Consider the following 13,554-nt stretch of genomic DNA (forward strand, 5'->3'; position numbering starts at 1 on the left):
GCCAAGAATCGAAGGGGGGCTCATGTGGAGACACAGGGTGTTTGGACTTTATTTATTTGTTGGCTTTCATATTAATCCATTGGAACAACACACCATTTTTTCTTTTCTTCTTTTTTGGGAGGGGGGGTGGATGGGGCATGTGTAAATGTTTCAGAGCCATTAAACGGGAGATGAAAGTTTCAATGGATAGCATGCGCGAGTATTAATTGTAAAGGCCATTATTTGGTGTCCATGAGGCTGAATCAGCTTACCCACTCCATTCCCCCATTTGCATACAAAATGCTTTATTTTGGCAATCAATGAAAGTGCTCCACTGTATGTGTGGCTTATCACATGCTTGCAGGGAATGGATTCCTTCGCCATCTCGTTAAATTCTGTTGATGCAGAACAATTTGAAACATGGCACAGGCTGCAATGACATTTAAAGATGCCTCGGCTTAATTATATTTTGCAAACATTTGGGTTGTTTGTCCTCGGGGATAAAGTGTCTCCACTACAAAGTTAACTTGTTAATAATTGCGTGAAGAAGCGCTCTCTCCTTCTTTCTCTCTCTTTTTTTATCTGTTCTTCGTTTCTTCTTTTTTTTTATGCCGCACTAATCATTATCACCTATTAAAGCTGGTTAAGGCCATTCAAGGTGCAGCCTGCTGTACACATGAGGGACACACCAATGAAATTCTGTCCTGTCACTTATTTAAAATAAGGGTTCAGATGCCTGGGATCCATCAGGGTGACTCTGTCTAACTCCGTCTATAGAAAATGTTCCTCTTGTATGGGTTAAATACATATGCTGGTTTTGTATGTGAATCACACACTCAACTGACTCATGCAGCAATTCACTTTCTACATGTGTATGTTGTAAACTTTTAATGCCAAAGCACTCATATCCTATTCTATTTAAAATTAAACATCACACAGTATGCATGTAGGAATACAGCCTTTACATCAGAAAGCCACAAAGTGAGTAGCTTATATAAAGCCATATATATTTAAGATAAAGTGACTCACGTTTTGCATTTGCGCTTTAAAACTGTCTTTGGTTGTTATGTCAGAAAAATCACTCACATTCTCAGGACAGAGTTTGTACAGTAAACATTATTTACTTTCCTTTCAATTACTTGGGATGTTGTGTTTATAGTAAACAAAATAATATATCACAAACACTCAACTTTAAACGAATAGTTCAACTCTTTGTTTCTGTACAATAATAGGTCACAGTGACCACAGCTCCAAAAAGACAACAAAAGTAGACTATAGTGCATTTTATCCCAAGAATTAATACGGATACATTATATGCAATCCATTATTTTGTTTTATTGGCTACAAATTGACTGTCAGGATTGAGTAATGCATTGCATTGATATGGAGAGAGAGACAGAGACAGAGAGTTCATCATAACACATCAACAAATAAGCCAGCAACATAAACTTCATAAGCAATAATAATAAAAACACAGCAACACATATATAGTCTCCTTACCTCCTTTGCAAGAACAAGTCTTTATCTAAATATGCAAATCTTTATCTAAATATGCAAATATGATTCTCGCGAGAGTTTCGCAGTTACTTTAGACTCACTGGAACTCTTTTACTGACTAAAGTAGCACTCGATTTGTGCGGTCAGTTTTACAGTCCCTGTAGAAATACTACTACGCTTACATGCGGGGTTTAGCTTTTATATTGTTATTGTTCTATTGTTTTGACCATTTGATATCATACCAATCGTCTTTGTTAGTCACGTGCGTTTATGATGTGTGACGTCACCGAGGCGCCATTTTGAAGATATCCTTGCATTGAGCAGTGAACTGAAAGTATACAGAGTCGTAAAGTAAAGACCGTTCAAATCATCGTACGTATACCTGCACTACACCGCTGAATAGCATTGATAACCCAAAACAACATGTGGATATAACGTTTGATACTAAAGAAAACAGAAAATAAGCGCATCCTAAAAAATCTCTTACTTACCTTTATGAAAATGTCGAGGGTAAACGAACATAAACGGAGATATGTTTGCAAATATGATGATTTTGCATATGACCGCTGCTATCCAGGCCATCCGACACTTCTTGATTATTTCTAGTGCATGTCGTCTAGTGTTTCTTTCAAGTGGGAGACCTAAAACATCTTTCCATGTGGTCAGTTTTTAAACTTTGTGTAATTTTTAACCTTTTCCGTGTAATTTACCATTGCAGACTTTAACACAACAAAAACATACCATTTTGAAGCAAATAAGACAATTCTGCAACTACAGAACACCTCGGCTTTGATACCTTACAAATGGCGACGATACCCAAAATGCCATTCGATTCTCGTGAGTGTGACATCGCCTGACAAAGTGATTTCTGTAAATTTATTTAAATGAATGCAACGCATAAGAACAATACAAACAAGCAAAATGTATTAAAAATCACTAATACTTACTGGTTTTGGCCTGTTGTATTCCCACCAAAAACTGACCCTTCAATATGGCGGCTATGATTGTTTTCACTCTGAAGTGCCCTTTGGAGGGCACAACTGCACTGAGGGTCGCAGTTTTCCCGCACAATAGAGGGTATGCATTGATGTCACTGTCCCGCTGGAACACGTCCCCTCAGCCGGACTGAGTGGCAAAAGAAGGAGCTGCGTGAATGGATTTAATAGGGAAGCTGCGAAAATGCAAGTAAAACAAACTATAATAATTTTGCTGGACTCAGTATAATGTCCCTTACAATTTACCAAATATCCAGTGGTCCATGGATATTGATATGCAGCCAGGAATCGTGTTTCCTGACATTTATATGTGCCTGATTTCAACGCCGGGGGAATAAACAAAGGAGATTTGCCTGTGAACACATTTTGTAAACACAAAATAGGCTGGTCTAAACCCCGGTGATCATTTATATCAATGTTATATATATGGTGACATGGTCCAGCCCAACATCTTATGTAGTTTATTTAAAAACGTCCAGTTTTGCAGAATTTAAGATAGTAGATATTTAATTGATGAGTTGTCAATTATATATGACAAAACAATATATAGTGTGTGATTTTACCGCAATATTCAACATATTAACATGAAATGATAACTGCAAATCCGTGTTTCGCCACCTGGAGTCCATTTGTTTCTCTGAACTGCAGCGATCCATTTGCTTTTTTCTGTAGCTTTTGGCAGCCTGTGAAAATATACCTCAGGTTTCTTGTCAATCTCTTTGTACAGTCAATCGCAAAGCTGGTTCTGGTTTTAGAGGTGTTTTGTGTGTTCTTTGGCAGCATTCATGCTGCCACTCAGTCTTTTTCCCACTCAGTGGGAAAACATAAATAACATAAATATATTACTATAATATAAAATATAACATAAATAACATAATAACATAAATATATTACTATGATATAGTAAAATGTACTTCTTAAAATAATATGCTAATACTACTACTATTATTTGTAAGGAATATCATTCAACCCAAATATTTTTTATGCATGTTTTAAGGTCAAATATACAGTTATGTGGTGCATCGTCTTTTTTGACAAAAATAAAAATGCAATGTTTTTGTTACTGTATTACATTTTAAAAGATTGATTAAATTGTTAAAGTTTTATTTGCCAAGTTTACATAAATTCTCAGAGCATTTCCTTCCATAATAATGGTAAATGAATATTGTAATGATATGATACGGAAAAAAAAATATTGTCATAATATTTCTGGTCATATCACCCAGCCCTAATTTTAAATTTTATCATCAAAGTGCTGAAAATTAAAATGAAACAAAAGGTAAAAGAAAAATTAATAAATAAATAAAATACAGATTAATTAATTTAATATGCACATACTACATATAAACAAGTTGTGTAAAATTAAAAATAGGATAAATAAAATAAAAATGTTAATTTTAAAGGACATTGATGGACTAAAGCAGCTGTCAGCTATGACTGAACAGGGCAAAAATTGGGGTAGTTTTCAGTCCCTTTGGGAGGGTTTTCTGGGACCTGGCAACCTTGACTAGACTTGCTAGTTAAAGGGTATTTCTTAAATGCTTTTTTCTTTTAGTAAGGTAATGGAGTATTACATTGCCACAATACGATTTTCCATGAAACAAGAAACAATTAAAACTGTAAAAAGTTGTATCCATTATATATGGGATATTTATTATGGGATATAAAAAAAAATACCATTCTGTGATCATTTGGTTTAAGTTCATGAAGTCTTTCATGGAGTCTTTCAAGAAAATTTTAGTTCATGCACCTCTGAAATAATGAGGTTGGTTATTGTTGTATGATTAATTATCCTGATTTTATGCATGTTATTATTGTACAGTAAATACGTAAATATCTAAAGTTTATCTCAAGTCTGAATTCTGTTTTGTCTGTCCTAAACTAAATTCATGGCCAGGCATCAACTCTGAGTCACACCATGTAAAAACAAACAGCTCTCTGTCACACTTGAAGAGTCCACATGTATTTGAAGCATTTACATTCCTCACAGTGAGGCATGTGTGCGCTTGTGATGCCGGCTCGCCTGTGGGTGGGTTTCTGCTAATATGCTTGTCTGTGTGTTTATGCACAAGTGTGTGTGTCCGGCATTTCAACCATGTGCAACTGAACCTGCAATTTCACAGTGCATCTCTCGCTGTGCTGCAGTGTCGTGCTGGTGAGGCACCTTAAATAATGTCATTTCCCCCCTGCTGTTTGAGATCAAAGCTTCTATCAGCTGAACCTCTGCGCCTTCTCCACCCTCACAGTGGCCCTCTCCGCCTGCCCGCACTCTCTCAGCCACATACAGCGTCCACAACAAAGATGCAATGCACTGGCAAACAACTCTAGATGTCAAACAAAGCCAATCAATTGCTTGTTTCCTGTGTGAAAACACAATCAGTTATGGCTTACCTTTAAAACGATAGGTCGGGCACACGTAATTACCTTGCTGGAAGGAATTTGCACCACTGTTTTAATACTCTGACATTTCTACCATATATGTAGTTTGTCACTAAGCAGTTTAATGAAAACTGACACTGGCTTCATAAACAACAATTTCAATGCAAATGCAACACTAGCTGTGGTAATTAGTGTATTTGTTTTCCCCCTTGAGTAATGTTTATAGTGTATGCAGGCACTTGTAAATGTCTGAAATTCACACGGGTGATATAGAGAAGACCTGACCTGAGGTGCCACAATTTTTACTTCAGTGGATGAAAATTAATTTAAAGTATAGGCATGTGCCCTTAAAGCGATAGCTACTCAAAAATAAGACCTTTGTTCATCTTCAGAACGCAAATTAAAATATTTTTGATGATATCCGAGAGTTTTTTGACCCTGCATAGACAGCGACAGAACTACCACGTTCAAGGCCCAGAAAGGTAGTAAGGACATCATTAAAATAGTCCATGTAGAAACTACAGGAATACTTTTTGTGTACAAAGAAAACAAAAACGACGACTTAATTCAAGAATTTCCTTCTCTTCCATGTCAGTTTTCAACAAATGAGAGTACCAAGACACAAAAAATGTGATGTTTGAAGGATAAAATTCACAAAAAAACAATTTATAACTAGGTGTTTGAAAGCAACATACTGTACAAAACATTTGCCAGCAATCATTCATGCATTTTGACCTTTGACCTCCTCGAACCCTGGGTGAGTCAGGAGTGCAGCAGCGAGTAATGTGACATCTTGTGCTGGTAGGACAGCCGTGCTCTCTGGCCGAGGCCCAAGCTGCTTTCCCACGCACACGGCGCAGCTACAGATCAGATTACTATTTACACTGCTTTTCAGCCTTAATCAGGATCCCCATCTGCTGCCTCTCTTCACCGCATAATACATCATCAACACATTCACAATACTGTCCAGTTATGCTTTACTCTTACACGCTCGCACACACGCACGTCCGACATCACTTCCCCATTCCGCAGTTTGAAGACAGGTTGAAGGTCTGCCAAGCATTTGAACTCAGATTAATAATCTACTTTTGAGCATCCGTCCGATGGTATCTCAGCTCCAGATTATTCAAAGTCTCACATGTGCCGTCCTGCTCTCCTCTCATGGTAAAAAATGAGGATGACAACTGGCCGGTGTCTCAAGGCCTGGCTCACACAGCCAGGCTTCCTCAGGTCCGCATTAATCCAGCACATTCACTCACCATCACTGTCTCTCCTCCATGAATATAAAGGCCCCTGGATTTGTAACAGTATGTCCTTCACGACACTCAAAGCCAGCTTCATTCCCATCAATATTAAATAAAAATTAAAGCCCACTCGATATATGGGAGTGTGCATTGATTTAATATTTCACCCCAGCAGTGAAAGAAGCCTTTGCTCCCGCACTCAACTTGCAATTTGGAAATAAATTGACTGATTTAGACAGAGCCAGAAAGAGAGAGAGCGAGAGAGAGAGAGAGCAAAAAAGGGGTTCGATGCAAACCTGGTCCGCCAGCACTGAGTAAGGTGACATTGCACAACAAATCACTTGCATGAATATAGAGAAAGAAAACGATTGCTATTTCTGAAAGCAATTTTGTTTGGTGAAGGTGTGTTGATTGCCATGTATGTGAATGTATCGCTCACACGACAGGAAGGGGCACAAGCATTTCATAAGAGTCAATGGCATATTTTGCTTTTAGCATAAACAATATAAGCACTAAGACTTTCATAGAAAAGCAGACAAAACCTTTTTATTTCTTTTCTCTTTTTTTTCTGCAAGGCTTTGTGCGTTTCTATGAGGTGTCGGGCACAGTGCGAATTTTGTGGCAGTGCATTCGTTGTACTTAAATTGAGCCTAATGAAGAATAATTAGGTTGTTAAAACGTTGATAACAGAGCAGCTCAGTAAACAGATAAAAGATGAGCTGGCCTGGAGGAAGAGTTTGAGCTCTGCAGGAAATATCAGCACACATGTACATTCACATTACATCACCATGCTGAACTTAAGGACCAGTTCGCTTTTCCAATTTCCTCCATTTCTTTAAAAACTGGAGATTTTTATTTTATTTTTTCACATGCTCATTAAAACTGCATGTGGTAAAACTAAAAACTTCAATTAGGAATTATTGGAAATGCAAATGAATATGAATATTTATTTATCTTAGCAACATGGTATTTTCACAGTAAGGTAAACCATGATATGCGCTCAAAGGTCTTAGAGAGGACCATAAATGGATTACTTATAAAACACAGAAATTAGCATAAAAATGACTGTGTAGCCTTTTTATGACCGGTTCAGTGTAAATACTCAGAATAGTATCTTAAATATCTTATAAATACATTTCATTATATATAGGACATGGGTTAAGTCAGTAAAATTGTTGATATACATTACACTAAAATTTTCAAATTAATATTAGATAATAATAATTCATTAGATCATTGTTTGCACAAAACTATGAACAGAGATGCCATGTGATGACACTGAATGAATGACATTAGGACATACATTTTACATGGAATCAAGTGCATAGTTTTTATATGCTTTTACAGTGTTGTTTTATTAATTAAATGACACAAAATGTACAACCTATACAAAAGTTCTATGAATTCCCTCATAGATTCATCTCTAGTGTATTTGAGATCTCAATAAAAGGCTTTTAATGAGGCCTCATGAGCGCTATAATCATAACGGCACTGCCATCTACTGGACTAACAGGTGAATACCAACAACACGAACACGACATCATCATCGTCAGGAAACAATCGTCATCATCATCATAAACAACAACAATGATGATGATGATTTTTGATAATAATAATAATAATAGCCTATAATTAAATTGTATATAATTAGTTGCGTAACACGCAAAAAAAACTGTGGAGTGCACATCGAATGTTTTATGCATAACGTTACATGATAACTCCTCTTTGTTCATGTAAGGGCAGTGATAAAAATTACAATAAAGAGTAAAAGACTAAATTATCTCATAAAACAGGTTAATAACAGGTCACGAATATGACTGATGATTCTGAGTGAGTTGATTTAATGCGTCTTCAGTCTAATCTCACCCGGAAGGCGGATTAATGTTTCCAGTCATTTCCGCTTCAGCGAATCAACAGGAAATTTCGTAGAAGTGATGTCGTGATGTTGACGCTGTCACCGTTTGTTCTGCAGCATCTATTTTGTCTGTCGCATCGATATGGCTGTTTCAACATGTCAGAAGATCACCTTCATCTCTTGCATCGTCCTCTGTATGTCTTTATTCCTACCCAAATTATTTTTACCCAGAGTGAAGAAAGAAACCGTGCGGTCGGAGGGTAAGATGAGACAAAAATGTAATCCCTCGTTCTCCCTCATTAAGTGTTTCAGTAATGTCAGTGCTGATTTGACCATCCCTGTGATCTCTGTGCTCAGGTCCCCCTGTTAACCTCTGCCAGCTCCCCGTGTGTGGCTTCATAAAGTGAGGATCACTTTCCCAGTGCCATTTTCAGAGCAAATCTCTCCTTATTCCCTACATCTTTTACAGAATTTAGCACCGTAACCATAAAAAATAGATTATTAAAACGTTATAAAGAACTTTCATCTATTGTTTTGTTTAGTTTATATTTGTATTTCATTTTTTATACAAAAAATACTTTATATACAGAAAAGACATTATTTTATCAGTGTTCTTGCAGTCATGGAAGATCATTAAATATCAATTTACATTTAAATACATTTAAAAATTTTGATTTCCATGCCTGAAAAAAACAAAAACAAGAACAAAAATAATAATAATAATAATAGAAACAGAACTGTAATAAGTGCATTTCTGTACTTAATGCAGAAATTATATTTCACTGACTAGAAATTGCTCTTATCGAGTGCAGTCTCTCTATATTTATAGATTTATTTATTTACTTATTTCTTTTTATTTCTTTTTTATTTTTTTAAGTTGGGCCAGGGCATTTTCCTCCCTCACGACACAGACATTCATTCTCTGAAGATCATGATCACTGGGACACAGACTCTCATTACATCAAGCATTACAGCCCCGAGGCCATTGCCAGAGCCAAAGGTGTTGGCAAGCCGAATCTCCTGGGCCAGGTTATCCCTGTCTATGGCTTTGGGATCTTCCTTTACATCATCTACTTGTTCTTTAAAGTGAGTCTTATCGGAAGCTTTTCTCTGTTCAGCAGCTCTCCTGTAATAATAATTCCCTTAGAGAAAAGATCTAACAGGTGCTTTAATATATTCAGACATGCTAAAAAATTTGGGGTCACTTAGATGTTTAATGTCTTATGCTTACAAGGTTGCAAACACAAAAAAAACGAGGAAATGTGAAGTGTTATTACAATATAAAAGAGCTGTTTTGTATTTTAATATATTTTAAAATGTAATTTGTTCCTGTGATGGCTAAATTTTCAGCAGCCATTACAGTACTTAAAAAATCATTACAGAAATGTCTTTACTGTCACTTCCAATCAATTTAATGTATCCTTACTGAATAAAATAAAAAACATAATAATAATAATAATAATAATAATAAATCTGACCCCAGTGTATATATGCTGTTATAAATTAGAAACAAAAAAATGTCTTCTTGTCATTAGTTTTTAAAGGAGAAGTTCACTTCCAGAATGAAATTTCCTGATAAATCACTCACCACCTTGTCATCCAAGATGATCATGTTTGTCGAAAGAAATTAAGGTTTTTGAGGAAAACATTTTAGGATTCTTCTCCATATAGTGGACTTCAATGGTGGCCAACGGGTTGAAGGTCCAAACTGCAGTTTCACCGCAGCTTCAAAGGGCTCTATACAATCCCAGGCATGAAATAAGAGTTTTATCTAGTGAAATGATCTGTCGTTTTCTAAGAAAAATACACATTTCTATACTTGTTTTTACCACAAATGCTCGTCTTTCATTAGCTTGACCTCACACATTATGTAATCACATATGTGTGACGTAGGGGTCCAAATGCTCTATCAGATACCACAAGAAAACAACAAAAGGTGCTAATATACACTCACAGCGTGATATAATACTACCAAAAAAATTATAATCCTAACCTTTAACTCCATACCGAAATCCCAGATAGCGAGACAGTGAAAATATACATCGAAATAAATATAAAAATGATTTGTGTTGGGGACACTGTAAGACTGTTGTGTACACCATACGTTTGAAAATGTTCAAGAACGACCCATCACTAATAAACAGTGCTCATAAATCGTAGTGAAGAGATAGTGAAGCGAGTTGAGGCTTGGATCCAGAAACAGCATTTCTTACGTCACCACTTAACAAGCGGATTAGACACCATTGAAGTCTGTACAGTATGTAAAAAAATTCCTGAAATGTTTTCCTGTCATTTCTTTCTGACTGAAGAAAGAAAGACATGAACATCTTGGATGACATGGGGGGGTGAGTAAATTATCAGGAAATTTTCATTCTGGAAGTGAACTTCTCCTTTAATGTGGTTCTGTATATGTATACCTTATCTGCTCTCAGTAGCAAAATCAATGATGCTTACGTTGATCTTTCAACAGCTGACCTCAAAGGACAAACCTCATCGACCAGGGTGCAGATTCCCTATACTGCAGTCAGAATACACACATGAAGAGATGCGTGAGTTTGCATATACTGTACATCAACCCTAGTTGGACAACAGTATATACCTAATAAGGATGCTCATTATAATGCACCATATTGTCAAATCACATTTTTGTTTTACTCTTATTGCACGCATTCTCAGCAGTTCAGTAGCTAAACCACATGCAATTCCAGATAAGGTAGATTAAGATCCTGTCCAGGACCTGGCAAGCTTTGTTCTCTCCTTTTGTTCAACCCGGATTAGCAATCAAAAGTAATGTTTTAGAAGCCTAGCAGCTCCTAATACCAATTAACTGCATGTCTTTTGGATCAGTAGTAAGAGGTTTAGCTCTATTCATCAAATGGATGCCAAAGGGTGGAGGGAGCAACTGATAGAGCATCAGCACTGCACGTACACCCTGTACAGCATGTGTATGCAAAGCTCAAACTTTGATTTAAGTGAAACTACGACGTGTGACGGCCACATGTTTCAGCCTCATTCAATTGTCTCTCTGACAGCTACTTGTCAGCTGGGGCAGATGCAAGCCAGAATGAGTGAAAAAGCCAAAGAGAAGAGAATATCTAAAGTTGTCCACCCATCTGCCAGGTAAACAGGTCATATTTTTCTCTTTTCACCATCCGGTATCTTATAGATTAAAGAGCCGACAGAACACTGACATGATATGCATGCTACTTCGGACTGAATCCATTTATAAAAAGGAAAAGTTTCCCAAGGCAATGCATACCTGGAATGCTCTTCGGATAAAAGGATCTGCCAAATGCATAAATGTGTGTGTGTATATATACATATATATATATCAAATATTTACAGAACAGATCCATTTTCTTCTGAGGAAACTTTTCTGTTTTCTTTTCTGTTTTTAGTATGTAATTAGTTGACGGGTATTTGACCCTGCACAACTCAACAGGTGGTTTGCTTTAATTAGTTAAGTTTCACTAGTGTACCTTTGTGACTCTGCTTAAGTTTTTAATTACTTTTTAAAATAATGAGCAATAACAGTTAATTCATTATGTTTCGCAGCTTCATGTTTATCGAGAAATGTTTATGTGTTTTAGCACATAGTGATTCGTTACTTGTAGTTTCTGACTCACCACTTGTTTTGACTTCAGGTCACGCAGGAGCACACGGAGGCGTGAGGAGAAAAAGCTCAAACAGCTGAAGGAAATCAGCCAAATGATGCGGGAGAGACAGTTGCGAGAAGGAGCCTCGCCGGAGGAGGAGGCCGAGGAGGCTCCTTACACTGCAGATTGGGAAGGTATACCTCAAGGCTTTGCGTTGGGTCCGCTGCTGTTTCAGTTTCATAAAGTTTAATTCAGCTTTTTTTTTTTTTTTTTTTTTTTTTTTTTTTTTTTTAATTCACTGCTTCCCAAGGCTATCCAGAGGAGACCTACCCAGAGTATAAGATGCCCTCCTGCAGACGCAGATTTCCTAGTGTCATACTTGAAGAACCAGACCAAGTCATACCCACAGCAGAAGAGCTTGCTGAGAGAATGGAGAAGGAAGAAGAGGAGGATGAGCCTGATGATGCGAGTGCTAATGAGGAGATGAAAGTGGAGAACGATGAAGGAGAAAAAGAAGACGACGACGAATATGAAGAGGAAGAAGATGAGGATGAGGAAGAGGAAGATGAGGACGAGATTGGAGAAGACCAGCCCTGTCTTTCTAAAAGCATCGATGAGGATGATGAGAAACTCGAATACCCAGATGAAAAAGAAGAGGAACAGAAACCAACCAGGAGAAGACGACAAATCACCTTCAGCGATCACAGACACGTCTTTCATTATCCAAAGGGTGGAGCTGTTGGATGCAAGTATGAGGAAGAGGAGGAAGAAGAACATGATGGAGAAGAAGAAGAAGAAGAGGAGGAGGATGAAGGGAATGAAAAGGAAGAAAATGGTGACGATGAAGACTGTGAAGAAGAAGAGGAGGAAGATCAAGGTAATGAAGACGTGAATGGTGAGACGGAGAAGGAGGAGGAGGATCCACTGATGGAGGCTGAGAGCCTGGGATTTAATGATGAAGTGGAATGTGATCCTGAGGAACAGGAAGTAGACCTCATTGACTTCCTACAAACATACCAACCTGAGGTGACTGTCATCTCCAGCAAGTCGGAGTCTCCCAAAGCTGAAGCCTCTGGGACTCTTCGAATGCGTCACAAGAAACAAAAGGTGAAGAAGTGACCAGCCTTCAGTTCGATTACACACTAGATCATTCATACCTTTCTGTGAATCTTTCTTGGTTTGCTTAAAGGAGAAGTTCACTTCCAAAACAACATAAACAATTGGTTATTTTTTGAAGTCCACTATATGGAGAAAAATCCTGAAATGTTTGCCTCAAATCAATTTCTTTATGACTGAAGAAAGAAAGACATGAACATCTTGGAGGACAAGCAAGTAAAATTATCTGTACGTTTTTGTTTTGGAAGTGAACTTCTATAAGGAAACTGTTTCTTTGTAACCATTTAGGCTTTTCTGAGATTTCATTAATCTCTTTCCAACAGCTTTAGAGTATGCTTTGTCAAACATAGGCACTTTTAAAACTTTTTCCAAGAAAAATCTTTGCCAATAAAGCATTTCTGAACAGAAGTGGCTTTGTATGAACACTATTTCATGAGCATTGAAGTACTGTACCACAAATGCAATGATTTCATCTTAAATATTTGAGATGCGAAAATTCACGTTCAGTTTTATTTTTTCATATCTTGCGTACTGTATACAAACACTGTATATTGACCAATGTACACATTTTACAAAACAGTGTGACATAACAGTTATACATTATCACTTTAACACAAGAGTGGTGAGATTTGTTTTTTTCCAAACAATAAAAAACAGCAGAAAAACATTGTTTTTCAGTGTTTTTTAACCTTTAAGAGCAAACCCAAAACTGTTAGAGCATTACATAAAGTATAGAAAGTGCTGGAATGGTTTCACTAGGCAGTTAATAAACAAACTTAATAACGCTCAGATTTCTTTGCAGTTTGGCCAAAGAATTCGATATATATTTTATAATCTTTCCTAAAAAAAAGTTATATTAAAAATACTTTCTGGGGGAAGATATATTTCAAAAT

The 13,554-nt window shown here is 36.9% G+C and overlaps 1 protein-coding gene across 1 annotated transcript; it reads left to right on the forward strand.

Annotated features, from left to right (window-relative positions):
- The first annotated feature begins 7,921 nt into the window (after nt 1-7,921).
- ric3a (RIC3 acetylcholine receptor chaperone a) lies at nt 7,922-13,080 on the forward strand. The gene is made up of 6 exons (XM_051115715.1): nt 7,922-8,209; nt 8,827-9,035; nt 10,420-10,498; nt 10,982-11,069; nt 11,594-11,739; nt 11,856-13,080. The coding sequence occupies exons 1-6, from the start codon at nt 8,092-8,094 to the stop codon at nt 12,662-12,664; spliced, it is 1,449 nt and encodes a 482-aa protein (XP_050971672.1). The 5' UTR covers nt 7,922-8,091; the 3' UTR covers nt 12,665-13,080.
- The last annotated feature ends 474 nt before the right edge of the window (nt 13,081-13,554 follow it).

Source organism: Labeo rohita, chromosome 7, assembly GCF_022985175.1.
Source record: "Labeo rohita strain BAU-BD-2019 chromosome 7, IGBB_LRoh.1.0, whole genome shotgun sequence".
Lineage (NCBI taxonomy): Eukaryota > Metazoa > Chordata > Actinopteri > Cypriniformes > Cyprinidae > Labeo > Labeo rohita.